Below are 21,237 nucleotides of genomic sequence, written 5' to 3' on the forward strand. Positions count from 1 at the left end.
TGCCCAGTGTGCCTTCTGACACCTACATTTAATTAATGTGACAACCCCATTACTAGCCCCACTTTGAGGCATTAAAAAGCCTCAAGCGGAGGTGCAGAAGCCAGTGACACCTAGCTGTGCTCATGGCATAGTGGGGACTGAAGCGCCATCGTCCCTTGCTGCCTTATCTGTAAAATGGGGACAAAGAGGCCCCAACATTATAGGGCTAGGGAGGATCAAGTGGAATGATGGCTTTCCAGTGCTGTCAGCCCTTGGAGGTGTGTGCTGATTCGGGATGCCAGCAGCAGAACAAGCGCCAAAGCCCTTAATGCTGCCTTAAGCATCACAGAACCTCGGGTCTTAAAGGGCCTTTCTAAGTCCCTCGCGCAGCTCCTAAATCCCCACTACAAATCTCAGTCTCGCTTCCGCTCCTCCAGCACAGGAAGCTCACCACCCCCCGGGCAGCCCACAGGTCTACCATCCAGCCTGGCCGGGCTGCACCCACATCCCGCCGTCCTCCCTCCCAGGAGAGTGGCCTGTGCCATGGTAAAGGTGCAGGGTTGGCTGAGGGGCTGGTGGGCCCGGCCAGGACACTGCAGCTCTAAGATGAGCAGAAGAGGGAGGACACGTCTGGACGTGTGGCTCAGGAGAGCGTCTAGCACACTGCTGGTCCTACCCTAGCCTGACTGAGGTGGCTCCAAATAGTCCCCGGCTGTTTCCCTGCAGGGAGGGTGCCCACCACAGCCTCTGCCACAGAGGCATGCACCCAGGAAGGCCACTCCCTTTTTCACAGAGGGTGGGCTGGAAGTCCAGAGCCAGAGACTTGCCCAAGCCTGAAGTATGCTGGGATGAAAGCTGCATTACAAGCCAGGCTTGGTGGTGGTGGTGGTGGGGTAAGTTCCAAAGGAGACACACCAGCCTTTCTGCAGCGAGCTGGAGGGCGAGGAGCCTCGGCACAAGGGGTCCTCTCCTCTCCCAGTGCCAGCCTGCCTGCAGCTGCGAGGTGTGACCGAGCCAGAGTGCCCGCCCCCCACCCCCGTGCTCTTCACCCTCACTGCCACACCAGGGGCAGAGGGTCTGAACCGCAGTCAGGGAAGGAGGCTCCCAGCCTGTGACTCTCAACTCTGTGCTCTGGGCAGAGGTCCTTGGGGGTCTGTAGAGGCACCTGGTGGGCTGGGTCTGCTGCTGCTCCATCACCCCCCATCAGAGCGCCCAGCCAGAGCTTCACCTCCAAAGCAGCACAAGAGAGACCTCGTTTGTAGGCAGGATCTGTCCAAGGAGACTCTGGGTGCCTGGCAGTGTCCTGGTACTCGTCACATGGGAGCCTGAACACCCCTTGCTGGGAGGGACTGGCCCCAGCCGGCCCACCCCTCCTGACCCAGTCTGCGCTGCTCTGGCTGGGTTTACAATCCTCCCTTCTCCTTCTGTGGTTCTGGCTCACAGAGGGGCCTGCGCTGTCCTGGGCTTGTCCAGGGAGACAAGTTCCTGGTGGCAGAGGATGTCCCTAGGGATTGTGGATTATCTTTCATCTGAACTTTCTCCCACGCAGACAAGCCAGGACAGTCTGAGCCCAGGCTGTGCTAACGGCACCATGACCCGAAGGCCAGACACACTGTGGGGTCTGTGAGCCACGGCCCCACTGACGGGGCCTTTCTCCACAGGGTCCTGGCCACAAGTCGCTGCAGAATTAGCCTCATTCTCGGTTGAACAACAGCCCAAAGGCTCCTGCCTGACACTGTCAGGTGGGGGCCATTTTAGAAAACCAGGGTAAAACCTGTCCGAGGCACTAAGGGTAAAGGGCAGGGCGGTGCTGGTCTGCTGGGTCCTTCATGACATCTGGGCTCTAAAGGTGCAATGTTAGTCCTCTTGGTTTTGAAAGCTATGAAGTGGCCCTGAGAACACCCTGTGCTTCTTCTTTGTCCAGGATGTTGAAGAGAGGCCACTGACTGTAAGCTGTCTCGCTCCCCGCTGGGAGCCCTGCAGACAGCGTCCCACCTCTGCTCTGGTTATGTACAGTGCTGTGCATGCAGCGTTCTGGCTACCCTCCAGAAGCTGGGGCATGGCAGAGACAGCGCTCCACCCCAAGCCCAGGTCCCCCCCCAGTGCAGGGGGAGTGGGGCCCAGCACCCAGAGGCACCTCATGCCGAGGTCTGTATTTACAGCTGCTGTTTGCCCCGGCCCCACGCAGAGCCAGTGAGGCCTTGCCCACCTGAGATGAAGCACCGGATGCCCAAGGAGGCTGAGTCCTGGCCAGGGTGTGTTTTCCAGCACCAAATTCTAAGCTCAATCTTCTTTCCACTGGGAGCAACCAGGGTAGGACTCTCAGGGACCGAGAGAAGGGCTGGAGTGGAGGAGGGGGACTTGCCCCTCCCGCCTTAGCCTTGACCTCAAACTTCCAGACTCTGCAGGTCTCACCCCCTGGTTGATCCCAGAGGCTGTGACCTTCTCACAGTTAGGCCCAGGCCCAGCTTTGTCTCACACAAGGCCAGGTCTTCCCTGCTCCCAGGGAAGGGGTGCAAACTTCTGGGATGCTCTGGAAGAGTCCTGGCTCTGGAATACCCAGAAGCGTACAGGGTATGGGAAAGCACTTCAGAATCTTCCTACTGGTAAAATAAGAAAATGGGAGTGATGGTTTCAGAATCTCTAAGGTTGGCAGAAGTGGGCAAGGCGAGCTGGCCTCTCACCTGGGCATCTCTCTCAGGACCTATGGGAGTATAAAGGCCAAGAGAGCCACCGTGGGTCCAGAGGCCCTTGGGGGCAGGACTCTGTCGTCTTTAGGACCCTCTCCTCTTTAAAGTGCATCACAAGAGTTAGATGGACTGCTGGGCACTGATGACACACCGGTTAAGCCAGAAGGCAGTTCTAGATTTCTGGAATATTCTGCTCTCAGTCAGTCTCACAACATTCTAGAAGCTCATTCTACAGGTTTAACACACTATTGCCCTTTGCCACTTAAACATAAAAAGGCCACTGAAAGCAGTCACCAAACCCAACTGGAACCCTGAATGCTGGAGAACAGAAACCGCTTGCTAAGAGCCGCCTGGATCAACTCAGGCTGAGAACCTGCACCTGCTTCCGCTGCCTACAGACACAATGTCTCCTGCCCATTTGACAGATGCGGCTACTAAGCACTCAAAACCCAGAGGGGTGGCCTCGCAGGAATTAAGCTTTTCTGTCTCAGAGCCACCTTCTTATCTCCCCAGGAGAGACGCCCAAGGCCACGCCAGGAGAGCCGGCTAATGCCTGTCCAAGCCAAGGGAGACTCGAGCGGGAAGGCTCTGCTGTCAGACCTGTGGCCTTTCCATGGCTCCTCAGCCAAGCGGCCCTGCAGAGGCTGGCTCAAGATGGCCGCATGACAGGAAGCCGCCACTCCAGTGGCTTAGAGGAGCTGGAAAAATCACCAGCTTTGAGGACCTGGTGAAGGGGGTAAAAACCAACAGCAAGAAAACTGCAGCTGCAACTGGCATGGGCCTGCTTCCATTTAGGGCTCTGAAGCCAAGGGGAGACTAGGGACTCCCTGAAGTCTTTCAACATCACGGATAACCCAGCACCAATGAAAAGAAAGTGGTGTGCCAGGTGTACTGTAAGTATTATACACTCTGGACAGAGTGTCTGGAGTCTCTGGTGTGTGTGTGCAGAGCACTAATGTGCCCATGAGGGAGGCTCTGAGGATCCATAAACCAGGATGGAGGAGATAAACCGACTTCAGAGTAGGGCACAAAAGGAGAAAAGAAGACCCCAACAAAAATGCTCTTGTTCTCACTCCCCTCCCCTTATTCAGACTATAGCTTCTTCTAGCTAGATTCCAGAAAATCCCCAAGAAGGCAGCAAACTCTGCCCAGACTGCTTGCAGAAACAGATCCCCAGTCAAATACTGGAGGAGTCTGAGCCAACCCTGAGAAGATTCTAGAACAAAAATGGCCTGTCAGACCCTTAACACAATGGTCCCATGTAACCTCCACCTGTGGGTTATGAACTGAGTCATAATGAATGACCATACACTGCAACTGTAAAGAGAGAGACAGGCACTGACGGTGGTTTCTTCCAGAACTTTCTAAATTGCCTTCTTTGGCAATGGAACTCCCTGGTCAAAAAAAATCTTAGGTATAGGTCTGGCATATGGAATTAGCTCTTGAGTTGAAGTGGATGTTGGGGGCCCTGGATACCCTAATCTCCCCTTACCTGGGATGGCAGTGCTGAGAACCATGGATAGACACTCCGTGGACAGGTGGGGAGACTGGGGTCCACCACAGCCATGTGATCCGACCACAGGACAGGCAAGTAGTGAGCTGCAGCCAGAGCGAGGACTGTTGCTCATCAGTCCCACTTTGGGTCCCAACAAACCATGACCCGAGCCAGCTCACGTCCATCAACTGGCTGGGAGGCTTTAGGGTGTCTGGTGTGGGAGGTCCCACAACACTGCTCAGCCTTTCAGATTCTTCGTACGTGTGTCACTGAACACATCTGTCCCCTGGAGGGTCCACCACCTAGGGCCTCCACGCTGCATGGGCCACTCCAGCTACAGCCAAGAGGACAGTCACGCCCCCTCCTCCCACCCCTGCGAGTCGGGCAACGTGGGCAGACAGACAGACAATGGAGAGAGGAGAGAAGGCGGGTGCACACAATGACCAGGGAGCTGGACGACAGACAGGTGCTTACCTGTGGGCCAGGACCCATGGGCCCCATGCCTCGGGGAGGGTTCATTCTCTGCATTGATCCTCCCATGTTGGGGTGCCCTGCATGAGAGAAGAGGTGAACTGTGAGGTGGCAGGAGACTGAGGCAGACAGTGGAGGGGAGGCCCACCCCTGCCCCCACTCCCACCCTGGGGCAACCCTGCCCCGCCCACCTTGTTGTCGTGTGGGGTCCATGGAATTGGGCAGCAGGGGCTGTGTCCCAGGAACTCCTCCCGGAGGCTGCAAGAGACGTGAGACACTGAGACAAGAGCTGAGTGACTGCTCCCGGGAACTGGGAAAAGGGGGAGACGCGCCTCCCTGCCCCAATCATGGTGGGGGGGGGTCCTTTCTAAACGGGAGCAGGGGAAGCAGCAGCCTTTGAGGCTTAGATAGGGCAACAGTGGTCCAGAGGCCCAGAAGTCTCCAGTCACCTACTGGCGGGGGTGGGGGTCTCACTGGCTCTCTCACCACGGAAGCCACCTTCTGAGCCAGCGGTGAAGTGGGCAGCAGGGTGCTGAATGGCAGCCAGGTCCCCAAAGCCAGCGCGAGTGGCAGGCGTGGGTGTGGTCACCAATAAGGACAAGGACGGGCGCTGTGGCCCCTGGGAATCCCGTAAAAACCGACTGGAAGTGATTTACGTGCGCCTGAAGTCATTTCAGCTACCATCTAGGGAAAAGGACGCAACTGGGAGAAGAGGTTCACCTCTAGAAGCCTCAGTCTTTGGACTAAACTCAAATGCGGGCATTGAGGGGAGCGCAGAGGCTTTGGGGACACTGGCTGCTGCTTCCCACCTGCTAGTGCTTCGCAGAGGCCAGGCCCCGGCCCCAGGGACCCCCACGCCGCTGCTGCTGGGGGGATGCCCAACGGGTCTGACGGTGGGACACTGTCCTGCTTGGATTTGGGTGAGGTGCGTGTGGGGGGGGTTAGGGGGGATGGGTGATGAGGCTGATGGGAGGATCACACAAGCTTGCACAGAGCCCTGTGCTCACCCAGTGGCCGCCGGCACCCGAGGCGGCCACCTTCCTGGGTGCTGAGTGTGCCCCCAGTCTGGGTTTTAGCTAGCCCCACCACTTCCTCTCTCCCCGTTTTTTCTTCCCAAATGCTTGGTTTAAGTCTGTCCTGTTGGGGGTTTAGTGTCTTCCCTAGAGCCTGGCTACATACAGCCTCTGAGAGGACAAAAGGTCTGCCTCGGAGGCATCTGGTTTAGGGGATCCTGAGATAGAGATCAGAAAGGCGGGCCCCTTACATCACAGAATACCCCCCCATCCTACTCAGGAGCAGAAGCTTTGGGGCTCGGCCACAGCCCCCCTCCAGCTAGCCTAGTGCTGACCAGCAGTTCTCGCAGGAAGCTCCTGGGTCAGGGCTCCCCTAACCTTGTGGGTCAGGACTCAGGGCGGAGCTGGGCTGCCTGAGGTTCATGGGGGTTGTGGGAACTTTCCTCCTCCCCTCACTGGGGTGACCCAGCGATGGAGCAGGCAGTCTGGGTCTCCCAGCAGTGGCTAGGATGAAAGACTTGGCTGAGACTGAGGTCCTCACACAAGAAAAGGTGGGACCCGACATGGGGCCACCAGCCTGCGGCTCACACTTGCCTGGGGCCTGGCGGGGAGAGCTAGAGGCTCTGGTTTGGGCCACAGGTTCCCGGCAGCAGGACAGCTTCTCTCTTATAGAGCCGAGGGGCAGGTACTCAAGTGCCCACCCAAGAAATGGCCAAGTCCCAGCAGCGAGTGCAGGCTGCCTGAGTCAACCGTCAGGCCAGCGGGGGCTCTGCTGGGGTGTGAATGGGACTCGACAACCCAGCTGAACCCCTCTTCACCACCCACCATTTACCCTCATTTGGGGCTCTATACACAGCCTCCAAAATGCAGCCTGTAATAACCTGAGGCAGAGCCAAGGGCCCTTAGCTCCTTGTCCCCTAGATGGCCGTCTCCTCACCCTAACCCAGAGGTCACAGGAGCCCTCACAGTCCCACTGCCTCTGCTTCCTCCACATGCCACAGGGCAGGGCTGAGCTAACCGGGAGGCCAGAGGCTCTGGCCGGCCAGCAGCCTCACCTGAGGGAGGCACTGAACCCCAGAGGAGCAGTACCTGTGTAAGGCCTGCCCCCACCCTCTGGAGGGTGGAGGCATCTTGAGCTTACAGGAAAGCAGGAAGTGGGAGATTCCCGATGTGGGGTCGTGGGGAGGTCGGGAAAACTGGTCTGTAATTCCAAGTACAGATGATGGATTTATTCTCCATGTGCTCTCTGGGGTACTTGCTTGTGCTTAATTGACAAACAGAAACATGCACATTTCTTCCTCTCGTGTGTCCCTAATTGCTGGAGGAAAGGCCACAATGATAAGGAAGCATCTGTGCCCTCCCTGGAGCGGGGGCTGGTCTGGGCTAACAGGAGCCCCTGAAGGGCAGGCGGCCAGTGCTGCTGGGGCGGTCTGAGGCTAGGGAGGCCTGCTCAGTGACCGCTGGGAACAAAGGCGCAGCAGCGCTTCTGCAGGTGTGAAGGCCCCAGAGGAGACAGTGGCTGGCCAGGAGCCGACACCCAGCCCAGCTCGCGGGGACACTGGGGGAGCCTTGGCCCCTCTGCCGTTCTGTTTGCTCACTACCGGGCATCCCAAGCGCTCCTCCTGTTCAGAAAGTAGAAAACAAAGAAGGACTTTTGGTGGGGTGGGGAGCCGCAGGAAGGGAAAAGCTGGTGAACAACTTGACTTTACAGCTGAAACCCCTGGAGCCCACGTCTCTCTAGCCCCCTCATCTCACTCGGTGGCTTTCGTGCTGATCCTTGAGAATGGAAGGATAACGCCAATCTGGGAGTGCACCTCCCACCTCCAAAGCTGAAAACGGATGGACGCGCTGGCATCGCCGTCAGATTTTTTTAAGGGCTCTTGCAAGGTCGCTCAAAGAAATTTTGTTATGTGTAAAAAAGTATGTTGGCATGAAAAGAATTTCCCTGATGTTTCATTAAAGTTTCTTTTTTAAGTCTATCCCCAGAGGAGGCTGCTCATTTCTACTGCCCCAGCTTCCCTCTGCCCTTAGACAGGTCGAGGCAGGGAGGGTGGTGTGGGTTGGTTTCTCCAGACCACCTAGGATTGCCAACTCTGATGAGCCAGCAGAAGGCACCCAGCCCCCGGCCGAAGGGCCCTCTCCACAAGCAGGCCACTTTTCCAATTACAAGAACAAATCCTTTCTTGTTTTGAGTCGGGTTTGGGAGGCAGCAAGCGTTGCTTAAAGACTCACAAATGTCCTGCCCCACTGCATCCGGGCTCCTGATCTAAGCATTCCTACGGGCCATTTCTCCCCCTAATAGCAGGATTATATTTACCAGCCTTGGCAATTCTCAAAAGCTTCCAGGAAAAAAAAATGCACATTGTCTATTAACTTCATTAAGAAGGAAGACCCTTTTCTTAGAAGGAGCTGGGAGGGAGGGCCCAGGGCACATCAGCTCTCTAGGAGAGCTGAAGTCCTGCCTCCCCACCCTGGCTCTCTGCTCCAGAACTGGCCGCCCACACCCACAGCCCGCAGGAGCGGCAGGTAGGGGAGCCATGTTGCGGGCACAGGGCCCTCTCTCCCGCCTGCTTGGAAGCCGCCTCCAAGTTAAACCTGAACTTCCACCTCCCAAAATCCTCTTCCCAACTTCTGATTCCAGTCAAAGCCCAGCTGGGGTCAAGGGTGGCCAAGGGAGGGGAGAGAGGTCATGAAAAGGTTTACAGTACCTGGTTTCCCATTCTGATCGGAGGCCTGGGGCCGCCTGCGTATCTCGGTGACATAAAAGGCTGCAATTATAGGGCATGAGTTCAATGACAGCCTGTGCTTCTGCACAGGGACAAACACAAATGCACTCCACTCCACAAAGTTCAGTGTGGTTACAGCTAGTGATCTTTCAAGCTCTCCTTCCCTGTGGCTTCTTGTCTCTGGGCAAAACTTCCCTTGGGCGGGGGGAACTACAGTCGCACGCACCAAGGTGACTTCCCACTCTATTCTGGGTGGCGGGGCAGCGGCTGGGACTTGGCACAGGCCGAGAAAGAGCAGTTACAGCAACACAGGGCAAAGGGAGAGACCTCTGCTCTCGGTGACGGCCGGTAAGACTCCAAAGAGGGACTTATACATCCAGTTTTCAGTGTGTGCAGACAAAGCTGGAGGCATGCACACACACAGGCACACACACAGAGAAACCACCAACAGGGGGGTGGGGGAGGGCAGCGAGGGTTTAAGGGGAAAACACAATGACGAGGGTCGGGGGGCAGCGGGCTCCCTAACTCAGTGCAGGGGAATGGGCAAGAAAGCTTTCTCAGCAGCGAGAGCGCACACAGAAGAGACTAGGGATGCAGCTTCAGTTACAAATGAATGGTTAACCAAACTCAAAAACCAAACCAAACCAAAAGTGAGAGGAAAAAACAAAAACGCAAAGGCCGCTGACAAGGTCACAGAATGTTTTTTTTTTTTTCTTTTCTTTTCTTTTGGTTTCAGATCCAAGCTGGGGGTGATGTCCAAGGAACGAAGGCTATCTTTAGAAAAAATAGGATTTTTCTAAAAATTCCATTTGTCAATAAAGACTCCATGGCAATGGCAAGAGCAAGTTTTGATTTTTGTTTTTCCTCTGCTGGCTCTGTCCTCCTGGTGCCCCCGCGCGCCCCGGCGGGGGGCCAGCCACAGTGCGTTTACCTGACTGTGGGGTCCCATCATGCTGCTGGGATTGTGAGGTGCAGGCTGTGCGTGCGGCGAGGGCTGTGACCCCGGAGGACCCTGTGAGGCCAGACAGTAGAGCAGGTTACAGATCACAGCACATGGGAGCGCAGCAGAAGCTTAACAGAGCAAAAATCAAACCAGAACGAAGGGCGGGTGGCGGGCGTGCGGGCGCGGGCTCTGGCTGGCGGGGAGGTGCGAGCTGCTGCCTAGGTCCGGCTCAGTGGTGCCAGTCGGTGAGCGGGAGGGACAGAGGCCGGTCAACACACTCACAGGGAACTTAAGGAATGAAAGTACAATCAAGCGCCTTTGTCAAAGCACGCAGGGGCAGGGCCCGCCGGTCTGCACTGGAGGCGAGTTTGCCATGTTAAACACGTTGGTTGAGGCGGGGCTCAGACTGCACAGGGGCCGGGAGCCGCACCCACGCTGCAGAGCGTGCAGGTGTCGCTTGCGGTAGTGAAGGAAGGGGCGAGGCCCCTGCAGGAAGGAGCTCCCTGTGGGGGGAGGGCTGGGGGCCACAGAGGACATCAGCCTATCTGAGAGGGGAGGGCCCTGAAGGGTGAAGGACAGCGGGGGCGGGAGCACCAGAGATGGAACAAGCAGGGATGAGAGGAAGAGACAGTCACCAAGCACCCACTGGTGGGGTTCATTAGATCACCGTCACTTGGAAACAGGCCCGTAAGGTGCGGCTCCTCATTCCTGTTTTATTGCTAAGGAAACTGAGTGTCAAGGGGCCGGGGCCTGGCCACAGTCTGCAACTGGTAAGTGGCAGGGCCAAGCCAAGTCCGACAGGGCCGAGGCTCACCGGGCCCCTGTAGCCCAGCGTTTGTGCAGAGGAGTTGGGGAGGGGCGGAGGGGGCTGGTGACTCTTCAGCTGCTGGGTGGGTGTGTAGGTGAAAGGCAGGGCTTTCCATTCCTGCTGGTGGTGAGTTACCCAGGGTTCTCAGCTGACCTCCAAAAGCCCAGGGCCACACCAACCTCAAACCCTCCCAACCCCCTGCAAGAGAGGGGTAGATAAATTCACTTCAACCATGGGTTGGTCAAATTGTGGGTTGCAATCAATTAGTGGGTGGTAAAATCAATTCAGTGGGTTGCAACCATTGCTTTTTTAAATACCTGAAACAGAATGGGAAAAACAGAAAAAAATGGGAGCTTCATCACTACCCTGTTTCATTTGTAAACGTGTGTGTGCGCGCACACTGGGTCACGGTGTCATGGGTCTGTGGCTCTGGGTCACAGTCAGGAAGCCTGGACAGCAGTGCTGTCCGCCCACGTGGGCACTGGGGCCCATGGTGCCAGGGCTGGGCGGTGTGCCCTTACCTAGCTTCCACGACTGTTTCTGAGAAACAATGAACGCATGCATGGGACACGGGTCTGAGAAAATTAAGAAAGAATCTGAGAGACACAGACGGGGTTTTCTTCATCTTTCCCCTCAAATCCAGGCTGCTTAGCCGCCTGCTCGCTGGAAAATATGGGCAGACCGGGAGGCACGGGCATGTGGGTGGGGGGCATGGAGATTTGGGGTGTGCAGAGGAAGGCAGCACAGGAGACCCAGGGGGCGCGCCTGGGCTTCTTGGCGAAGTGAGGGGCTGTGCTCACTTCCTAAAAGCTCCGCAGAGCAGATGTTCCCCTACCTGCCACGCTACTAATTCCAACAAGTGTGTGTCTTTCTAGCGGCTGCCAGCAACGGCATGGTTTGTTACCATGAGCAATTTTCTTAATTAACAGACATTAATTAGCCATTTAGCAATTTTGCAAGCATTTGTTTAGCGGCTTTCCTAAACATGAATACCACTGTGATAATGGCACTGATTAGAGGGTCCCCTAATTAACAGTACAGGGAAGGAAAATTGAAATCACATAAATTAAAAAGGGAGGGGAAGTTAATGAAGGCGGGACATATTTGCACCTGCAAGTCTTTTGTACCATGAAACTTGGGTGTAATGTAAACAAAATAAGATAATTTGAAGCCAAACCCCCAAAAGGGAAAAACGAAAAGAAACGAGGAGGAGGGTTCAAGGGTGAGGTCCAGTTGCCAAGAGGGGGCGAAAGGCCTCCTGTTGGTTCCTGAGCTCTTGGCAGGAAGGGAGCGCCTCCTCCTTCGTGAGCCGCTATTACGCTCTCTGGTAACGTCATGTGCTTCCTTGGGGACAGCACCCTGGCTCTGGGCAGGCACCCACACCTGTGCGTCCCATTAGGTAGGGGAGGCCAGTGGCGGCTGACTTGCTGATTGATTAGAGAAAAACATAAATAAAGCACTGAGAGTGCCTGACATCTAAGGGGAGTCCAAGGCAGTCCTCACTAAGGGCCCACACGCAGATCTGAACCTGCGACTCCACCTCAGTTACTTCAGGCTGCCCTGGTTCAGCGAGGCCCCAGTCCATCCCCAGCACCCTCTCTGGCTGGTGGGGAGCAGTGGGGAAAGGGCCGTGAAAGCTGGGAATGGCAGCAGCTCGGAAACCCCTCTGCCCTGAAGCCAGGGTTCAGAGTGCTGAGGCCACCCAGAGACCCCACCACAATGAGGTGAGGCTTAGCATTCACCCCCCACCGGTCAGGTGCTGACTAGGCCCCTGCTCGGGGAGCTCCCTGATCGGCCCCCGCTCAAGCGGGAGCTCTGTGGGTAGAAAGGAAAGCTATTCTCCCACTTCCCAACAGTTACACACATCTGCCTAAGGCTCCATTGGCTCCGGGTCCCTGCTCCGCCCCTTGGCCGGGAGTCCTTCACTGTGGTGTTTGCATCTAGTCTGTGACCCTCAGCATGCAACAGGGCAGGATGGGCCCCAGCGCCTGGCACATCCCCGGGAGCAGACCACAGGGCCCCGTGTTGGGGGAAATAATATTTCTGCAAAGAAGGCAGGCAAGGTGCCCGTCTCCAGGGGGTATGATCAGTCGCCCTGTTTTACCAGGCCATAAAGAAGCAGCCTCTTTCCAGCCTTCGTTCTCAATGGGAAACCGACGGGAGGCTTTAGAAAACTGGGCTTTTGAACTTGCAATTCATTTGGGTTATGTAGGAGAAACACAAAGTAAGAACCTTATATGAGGATCTTGACCTTTGCTGGTACACAGGCATCTTTCTTTCCCCAAATTCTGAACAGATCTGGCAAACAGATGGATGGTAAGCGGAGGAGGGAGTCCTAAAACTGTTGATACTGGTGGGTTTTCCCACAAAAGACAATTCCCCTGTGGAGCCTTCCAGATTTCTACTTGCTGAAAGCTTTTGAAGAACCCAAAATGGGCGTGTCTGGAAGCATGCTTGGCCCTGGCAAGTCTCTGAACCCAGCTCCACTTAAACCTCCCTCACCCGTGGACCCTGGAGGAAGGCGGTTTCCGCCACCTACTGCCTGACTGATATTCCCAGCAGACCGTGGGGGAGGGGACCTGGGCAAACACCAAGGGTCACAGAATGTCCGGCTAGACCAGGGCTGGGGGTCCTCGCTAGCTCAGGAGAACCACACCTGCCTGCCCACGTGCTGGGTGGGTGGCTCTGAATGATTCTGCCATCTTTCTTCCAAAGTCCTTCATTTACAGGGGAGAATAAGAGGCCCAGCACAGAAGCACGACAAGGCCCATTCATTTCAGATAAACAAACAGGACTTGTTAAGCACCGGGTTCCAATCCTGGTTTGCCTCTGACTGCCCTGTCTGCTCACACATCGCCAAAACAGGGACAATTACAGTCATCACACCAGGGCAGACCTCCCACCCGGGGAAGGTGGCCTCGTGCTTTAGCGCGTGTGACCCTTGACTCCTGGCAATAAGGACTATCGATCGCTCCATTTCACAGCCAGGCAGCTGAGGCTCGGGAAGGCGAAGCCACGCACCAGGCTGCACAGCTAACAAGTAGTGCACGTCAAGCTGGTCCGCCGTTCCACAGGCCCTACGGTGGTGCCTCAGCCACTCACCCACAGGCTAACCTGGGTGCTGACCTGCTGTGCATCTGGCCAGCCCCATCCTGGGGTCACAGAGGCCCAGGAAGCCCCCAGGCCCGCTGGGGTAAAATATAAGGACGACAGGCTTAAATTGCTGATAAAAAAAAAAAAAAGGAGACAGATACACTGAGGCTCAGAGAGTCTGCAGAATGTGGATGAAGTCCCTCGCAGTCAGCTGGGATGAAAACCAGGGCTTCCTGACTGACTGGTTGGAACTCTGTGCTGTCCTGTTTCTATGGGGTGACAACAAGGTAGCTGAGTCTGGGGGAGACCCTCATGCGTGGCATCCGTAATTCTGAGTCTAGGAGAAGAAAGCAGGAAGCATGCCCACTTCTGGTCTGGGCCTTCACTCTGGCCCACACACTGCTAATGAGCTTGCCATTCTGTCTCCGAGGTTCCAAAATCTGACTGGAGGCAGGTAACCCCTGCACTTCCTTTTTATTCTTCGCCCTATCATTTCAGCTGTCCATGTGAACCACTTAGCAGGGCTGGGCAGATGCTGGGCATTCTGTGAAGCTGGGCATGCAATGAGCCTTTGTGGGCATCAATGGTATAATGGGAAGCAGAGGGCTCCCACAATGCAACAGTCCGGTCTCTGTGCAGAAGTGCTTCAGAACCATTAGCAGGACCCACCTGGAGTTCCTGGACATGGCTTGGTAAAGGCCCACCTTGGTCTGAAACCATGTTCGAGAGATTGTGGCATAACGAGAGGCTTTGCAGTTACAGACCTGGCATCTGCTCCCTGCTCCTTCAGTGCACGCTGCCTAGTCCTCACATTAGGAGAATAAGGATGTTCTACCACAGATGGCAAAGGGGTGAGCACGAGGCACACAGGACAGGAGCACGAGGCCCCTGTCCTCCAAGGCCCCCAAGCCTCATGCTGCAGTTGCCCCGCTGTGCCATTCACAGGGCAAGTGGGAGCCTTCTTCGGCCTCTGGAAGCTCTCAGATTCTCCTCCTGAAGACTTCTGGCTCTATCAGCTCCTTTCCGAAAGTGGGTGTCCTCTTGGGACATTCTGCTTTCTTTGTGGGTGTGGTGTGGGCCCAGGGGCAGCAAGCCTGCTTCTGTCCCATGTGGACACTTAGAAGGGTGGGTTCATGCAGGGCCAGACAGCAGGGCCAGCAGGGCAGGTGGACCCCAGTCACAGCCAGCCAGCCCCTTGGGGAGCGCAATCCTATGCCTTTGCATTCAAGGGGACAGGAAGAAAAGTTAGTAGCGACAAGGTGACCATCTTGGTCCTCTGAGCTAAATATTCTTGGGAACACAGCTACTTAAGATTAAAAATCTGATTTTTTTTTTAAAAAAAGCATTAATTTTTAAAGCAAGAGATAGGTGCTAAATTTAGCCCTTCCAAAATTCACTGCTCCTTCATCAAATGCCACCCCACATTCCCCCAAAATGTCTTCACCTGCCTAGAAAAACATGAACTTGCAGAGAAATAGAACTGGGGCTGAATTCTGGGTTTTCTGAACGCGGAGGTGAGTCTGGGAGCTGGCGAGAACTAGGACAGGCTGCAGCCTGTGGCAAGCACATCAGCCCAGCACCCCAGAGTTCTGGATGGGTCCGGCCTTGTAGCCCTGGGCCTGTGCTGCTCCTCTGTGGGCGGGTGAGGAGTCGGGGTCACCTCCTCCCGGGGAAGCCCTGCGAGCACCTGGCACATTCTCTGTCTCAAAGCAGAAGGCAGTGTCACTCCTCGCAGGCCAGATTTGCCTACTACCTCCACAGGCAGCTTCTGGGCAGACGCACTCGTAGTTTTATGTTGTCAGGAGACTAAGCAGCCCATACACCCCGGCCCTCTGACTCCTGGGGACGCTGGCCCCTGATCTGGCCAGGCTGAAGGCGTGAATTCTATCGACTGGCAGGGAGGTGGACGGCTTGCATTACTGGCGGCCTGTGTAATCTGCCTGTTGGGCGTGTTGCCGCGAGTGAATCTAAAATTACATTAATTATACACATGGTAAAAGGCACACAGCAGACAATTCAATTTGCTCCCTGGACGTGAACGCTGACAGAAGATGCCGTGAGCCCGTTCTGGGGAGAGGGCTGAGGTGTGCCAATGTGTCACTGATACCCCAAATCTGTCTCTACCAATGACCTGCCTGGTGTAGAGCTGCCCACTTGGTGGGATGAGGGATGAAGAGCTTTAAACCCTCCCTTTAAGATGGCGCTCATCAGACGGCATGTTACTCATTCCAACCGTAGGAATGAAGTCAGGAGTGGAGAGATGCCTTTGTCTTTCGCTTCTCTGTCTGTTCTTGTGCGTGTGTGTGGTGGGTGCAGAGACCAGGGCTGTGCTGAGATCACTATCTTGAGGGCACAGGGAACCTGAGCATCCATGTGCCCAACCAGCATAGGCCTGGTGCACACAGCAGGGCCTAGGAGGCTGAGCCATCCACACCCAACCGTGGAGTAAGCACTCAGGTTTGGCATGACCCCCAGGGAGCTCATAGTCAGGAGGTACAGGCATCTTAGGCCTTCTGTGGACACCAGATAAGGGGGGGTTGTCAAGGAGATGTCTGGCAAGTAATGATGCCCTGTCTTCCTGGGACGGTGGAAAGGTTGCCCAGTTAGAAGGGGCAAGGGCCTCACACAATGTCACCCCTCAGGGTCACCTGTGCAAAAAGGTCATGGCTACCACAGACAACGCTGCAAAGATGAACAAAAGCCTCACTGATATCCAGCTAAGCAAAGGCCCCCGCTGGTGTCCCCTCTTCCCTGTGCCTCTCCGAGAAGCCTGGACAGCACCAGGCAGCCAGCAAGAGGTCCCTGCAGTCGTGAATCTGACTTCCAGGGACTAGCAGACAAGTACCCACAGGAGGTGCTTGGCCAGTGTTTTGCTCAAGAGACAGGAGGCAGACAGCCCGCTGAGCACTGAGAGGGGCATGTGCAGAACCAGCAGGAGACGGCTAGGAAAGCAAAGGGAAGAAACACGGCGAGTCAAAGTCCAGACCCAGTCAGCAGCAGCCAGGGCCTCCGCCCTCCACACGTCTCCCAGCCTCTCCCTCCAGCCCTACGCACAGACAGGAAGACTGAGCCCCATGGACAGGGGTTCACGGATCCCAGGTCCAGGCTCAGTCCCCTGCAGCCCAAGAGCGCAGCCACTGTGCGGAGATAGAGCAGGGTCAGTAGGCCAAGGCTCAGGGCCTTCTTCTGTTTCTGTAACTGTACCTACTTTTTGATGTTTAAAAAGATTTATTTTATTCATGCACACAAGAACTGGGGTACAGGCCAGAAGTGCAGGAGTGAGAGGATTCACTCAAGACATGGTGGACTGCAAAACAGGTGGACTGACTGAGACACACTGCTGAGGGGCGCTGTGGGCAGGTCACAGAAGTCTGCCGCGCCATGTGGGTCAGCCCCCTGGTCGGGGATCGAACTCGTGCTGCAGCGGCTGCAGACAGCTTCATAGTGCTTTAACCCCTTGGAGGGCCCTATCTACTTTCTACTTTGAGATCAGATTTCAATCTCACATTTCTCTACCAAGGTAAATCCCCATTTTACTAGTGAGAATGTTGAAGGCCAGTGAAGATCTGACTTATCAGAGTCAAGACTCAGGCCCTGGCGACAAAGAAGATGAACGTCAGACCACAGGTCCAGCCAGCCTAAGTGCTGCTTCTCTCAGTGACATGCCATGTGGCTGAGCCCTGAGCTCCGGGTTTCCTGGCCACTGGTCCTGAACAACATGATCTTTCATCGCAACAACACAATGACCAGCATTCATCGCCAGCGGGTCGTCCCCAAATGTCTCCTTGCTGACTCTCTCCCCAGTTGCATCGCTGCCACAATACTGGGGAACAAGCGGCTTCCTTGCTTGCCAGCACAGTGTTTGGGGGCTTGATCCCCAGCTCTGAGCTGCTTTCGCAGGGTCGTGTAGTTCTGATCCTCTCATGCAGTGAACGCATGGAGGGTTCTCTGGGCTTGCCTCAGCCAGGGAAGGGCTCTACCTTGCCTGGCTATTGCTAGTAAGGCAGGAGAGAAGAGGGTTGATTTGTGCCCAGTTGCTACACCCTTGGGGCCTCCTGCTGGGCATTCTTTGTGTCCACATGTACCCATGCAACTGAGTGTTCTTTTCGGGACAAAGGAAAAGGTATGCAGTGGCCCAGGCCACGTGCACTGAAGCCGCCTCCGCCTGTAAGTGCAGCCGCTCTCTGGCTCCCCGGATGAGTGCCATGCTGGTGGAGAGACCAAGACACAGCTTTACCCCAGCAGCTCTCCAGGAGGCTCCAGGAGTGAGGGACCGTGATTACAGGACAATCCCATTTAGGAGCGACCATTTAGGTGGAGAAGGAATGGGAGCGGACTCTGGGCCGAGCACGTGTGCAGCAGAGCAGGGGTGGGTGTGAGTGCCAGAGGGCTGTATAGGTTACGTGGTGGTACCCAGGGCTGGGACCTCCGAGCCCCGGCGTTGACCTTCGGTAGCTCATGTGAGAAGTGGCGGTCAGATCTGCATCCTGGACTCAGGAAGCCTTCTCGTTCCTTCCCAAAGCCCTCTTTTAAGCTAGAAATCAAGACTCGTAGTCATGGCAAAACAGTGGTTTCACAGCTGTATGGGGCACTAATTCTCTTCTCTTGCAGACTATGTGTGAGGACGTACCTGCATCCCCACCACTCCTCCCTCATCGGCCAGCCCACTTTAATACTGGCTGAAGGGCCTGGAATCAAATGACCTAAACTGAAGGTTTCCAATACCTAGTCACAGGCCTGGGGGTTTCTGGTCAGGATTCAAAAGCAAACCGCTCCCTCCCCAACACCTCCTTGCAGGAGAGCCAGGCCCTGCGGGTAGAGACAGACCCAGATCCAGAACCATGGGAGCCCCTGGGAACACAGCGGGAAGACGCCTACCTTGCCAAGAGAACCAAGCCCTCTCCTCTCCTCTGAAAATGAATAGTGCTACAGAGCCGCATGGCGCGCCTGCCAGCCAGCCTCCACCCCTCACCCGTGCCCAGCTCTGCTGTTTATCATGACAGCAAAGCAAAGGCGAGGTGCATGTTAAAAAGGCACTGCCTCGGGCACCCAGAGAGTTCTGCTCTGCTTTAAGCTCTCCACACACAGGCATGCGCACAGCCTTCTTGTCCTATCATTTCTCATCCAATAGACAACTCGAAAAAGTAAAGATGCTTCAGTCCAGCCAGGAAGCCACAGAGCCTGAGTGCCAGGATCCAATCCCAATTCCCCAGCAAGGAGGAGGAGACGGGAGAGTCCAGAGCAGGAAACGTTGGCGAGGATCTCCCCTTTCGTTTTGAGGCTCCTTGGACGACGAGGTGGCTTCTCCAGCCTCTTGCTCAGAGAACTCAGAATAGCCTGCAAACTGGTCTTCCTTCCTCAGTTAAGAAGTAATAGAATGGGATGAGGGAAAGCAGCAGGAGTCTGACCCCACCACCTCCTAGAGCTTTGGGATGGGGATACTGAGTCAATGACCGTCACAGGACAAGAAGCTGTGCCTGGGATCTCTGCACCTTACGGAATCCTTCAGGAACCCCCTCTGTCTAACATGCCACTCGCAGAGAGCTGCACCCCCCCACCCCACACATAACCTGTTCTCATCTGAGCTAGTCCTGGGTTGGAAGCATTGGCTCCTAAGAGAGGCCCCCATGAACCCTACCTGTTGTATGCTTTTCAGCTCACTGCACAGGGACTGCCTGGATCTCCCAGCAGCCCATGGCACCCCAGAGGCCAGGGGCTGGGTTTCTTCTGCTCACCACCGTACCCCTCTCGCGTCTCTCCTTTTGAAAGGCATTTTATAAATGGAGTAGCCGAGACCCAGAGAGAGAAAGCTGCTAACCCAGGGCAGACGTCAAATCAACAAACCCTTAGACTTTTCACAAAGAGATTCCAGCACCAGTACCTTAGGATCAGAGGCTACAATAAATCGAAGAAGAGGAAGTTAATGAGATCCACATTTGGGGCATATCCTTTTTGACCTAGGGGCAAGGTACTGTCAATGTCTTCTTAAATAAAACTGACCAGAGCTGCCAGAAGGGTAGGGGAGAGTCTACAGCCTACAGAAAAGGCCATGAGATGTGAGGCCATGGAGAGGAAGAGGCTGGTCCAAGAGCAGCAGCTTTGGCCTTTTTTCTAGGGATCAACAGCTGGTCTAACGGCAAGGGGAAGAGTTTGGATTCTTGGTCTTGCCAAGAATGTAGACTTTAAGAGGGAAAGCACTTGACGGGGGCAGTGAGCCATCCACTGGTCTGTAGTGAGTCCAGGCAGCATCACCGGGCTACCATGTACGCCGGGCACCAGGGTCGGCCCTGCCGCCCAACCCGGAGCGGCCGGCAGGACTATGCAGAGCTCTGTCTTCCCGAACACATGGGTGGATGTCTGCCCTGGTAAGAAGTCCTGTGCAGAAGTCTGATCTGCCCCACGTTCCCAAACTCAGAGCTGGTGAAGCAGGTGGGGCTGATCCTGCTTTACAGGCAGGGAAATAGAAACTCAGTAGCACCCAGGCAGAATTCACTGGCGACAATGGAGAAAAATGCAGGTGAAGACCCAGCTCCTGGGGCGCAGAGCTGGTCTCTATCAAGCTCAGGTCAGTGGGCCTGGCAGAAGCAGCGGCACACACTTCTGGATGTACAACCTGCATCCCTGCCTCTATCTCTCCAACTGACTCCAGTTAGGTGGACAGAGAACAAGAGGTCACAGAGGCCTGGAAGGTAAGCAGGATGGACAAGAGCAACCGCAGCAACAGGTTAAAAGCCAGAGAGGGCCTAGTGCTCCAGCAGTGCCAGACATGTCAGCTGACTAAAGAACACCCAGACCCTCACTGTGCTTGTGGGATAAAGACAAAACTCATCCCGGCCCTTGCTTTTGGATGAGCTAAGGGCCAACTCCACTCTGGCCTCTTGTGGCAACAAAGACCCATCGCTACACCTAAGAGTACACTGACCTGCAAAGTCAGTCTTCCCCACATCTCCACAAAGGAGGCACGGCAATGGGCCCAGGGCTGAGTGGCTGCTCCCTGCACAGCCGAGGAACCCAGAGCCCGGCCCAGAGAGGTCGCGTAACTTGCCCAGAACACACAGCCAAGGTGGCAGGGTCTTGCTCCAAGGCCCTGTTCACAGTCACCATGTATAGTAACAGCTCTCTTCAGAAGCCTCATGCAGCTGGGTGCCTCCTGCTCCCCAAACCTTCACTGCACACAGCAGATGTGGGGTGCCTGCATAAGGGAGCCCCTTGGGAAGCCCAGCATGCAGTCTGGGGCTGGCACTTTAAGTCCAAGGTCTTACCAAGCCTCTTGTGTCTGGAGTCAAGAGACGTGGTAAGACGGGAGCAGGGAAGGCACACGAGGGCTGTGAACCCTCACTGACAGTCAGAAACAGGGGGACTGCTATAGTCGCAGTACCAAGGGCGTGACCCGCCACCCCTGGAGAGCAGCGCTCAGGCACAGGGGACATCGTGATTGTAAGAGAAACCCAAAGTAAAACCCAGGTCTGAAGGGGAAAGGATAAACCATCCAACAAGCTCTAAGAGGCCACTGACCCCGTCCGTGGGTATCAGACCCACAAGAGAGATCAGCATGGGCTCAGAGGCAGCAGGGACGCCCGCCGGGGTCTCCCAGGGGTCTGGGTTCTCACACCATAAGGAGCAGCAGCAGAGACACGGCGGGTTTCCCGGACCAAGACACCCCCCGTCCTCTCCCCTGAAAGACAGGGGCAGGCCGTGGAGGAGGGGTGCCTGTTGGTGGCAGAGGCAGGGGGAGCCCTGGCAGCAGCCCCGCTGGCCCCCTGGTGTGGGCTGGCTCGCACTGGGGGGGCAGTGGAGGCCCGCGAGCTGCGGGGTGCTTTGTTACGGAGCAAATCTCCCAGGCGCTGACTGCTGATGCATAGCTAACAGGGCGGCAGACATTGATTTATGTTCAACTTTCCATTTCATCAGTGAGAGTGACGGTGCGACATGTGGAGTTCACGTTTTTCGGAAGGGGGGAGAGGCGACTCGAGTGTGCAGACACAAACATGCCCGCACGTGTGCACGCAGGCCACGCGC

At 55.9% G+C, this 21,237-nt stretch overlaps 1 protein-coding gene across 1 annotated transcript in view; it reads right to left on the reverse strand.

Annotated features, from left to right (window-relative positions):
• The window catches only part of SSBP3 (single stranded DNA binding protein 3), a 152,269-nt gene that overhangs the window by 13,514 nt on the left and 117,518 nt on the right, over window positions 1–21,237 (reverse strand). The window contains exons 6-8 of the mRNA XM_012722124.1: window positions 8,357–8,416; window positions 4,827–4,893; window positions 4,639–4,715 (exon numbers count right to left, since the gene is read on the reverse strand). Of these exons, the coding sequence (XP_012577578.1) occupies window positions 4,639–4,715; window positions 4,827–4,893; window positions 8,357–8,416 (204 nt within the window). The remainder of the gene's footprint in view (window positions 1–4,638; window positions 4,716–4,826; window positions 4,894–8,356; window positions 8,417–21,237) is intronic.

The sequence above is a fragment of the Condylura cristata genome, unplaced genomic scaffold, assembly GCF_000260355.1.
Source record: "Condylura cristata isolate star-nosed mole 26May11 unplaced genomic scaffold, ConCri1.0 scaffold00008, whole genome shotgun sequence".
NCBI lineage: Eukaryota > Metazoa > Chordata > Mammalia > Eulipotyphla > Talpidae > Condylura > Condylura cristata.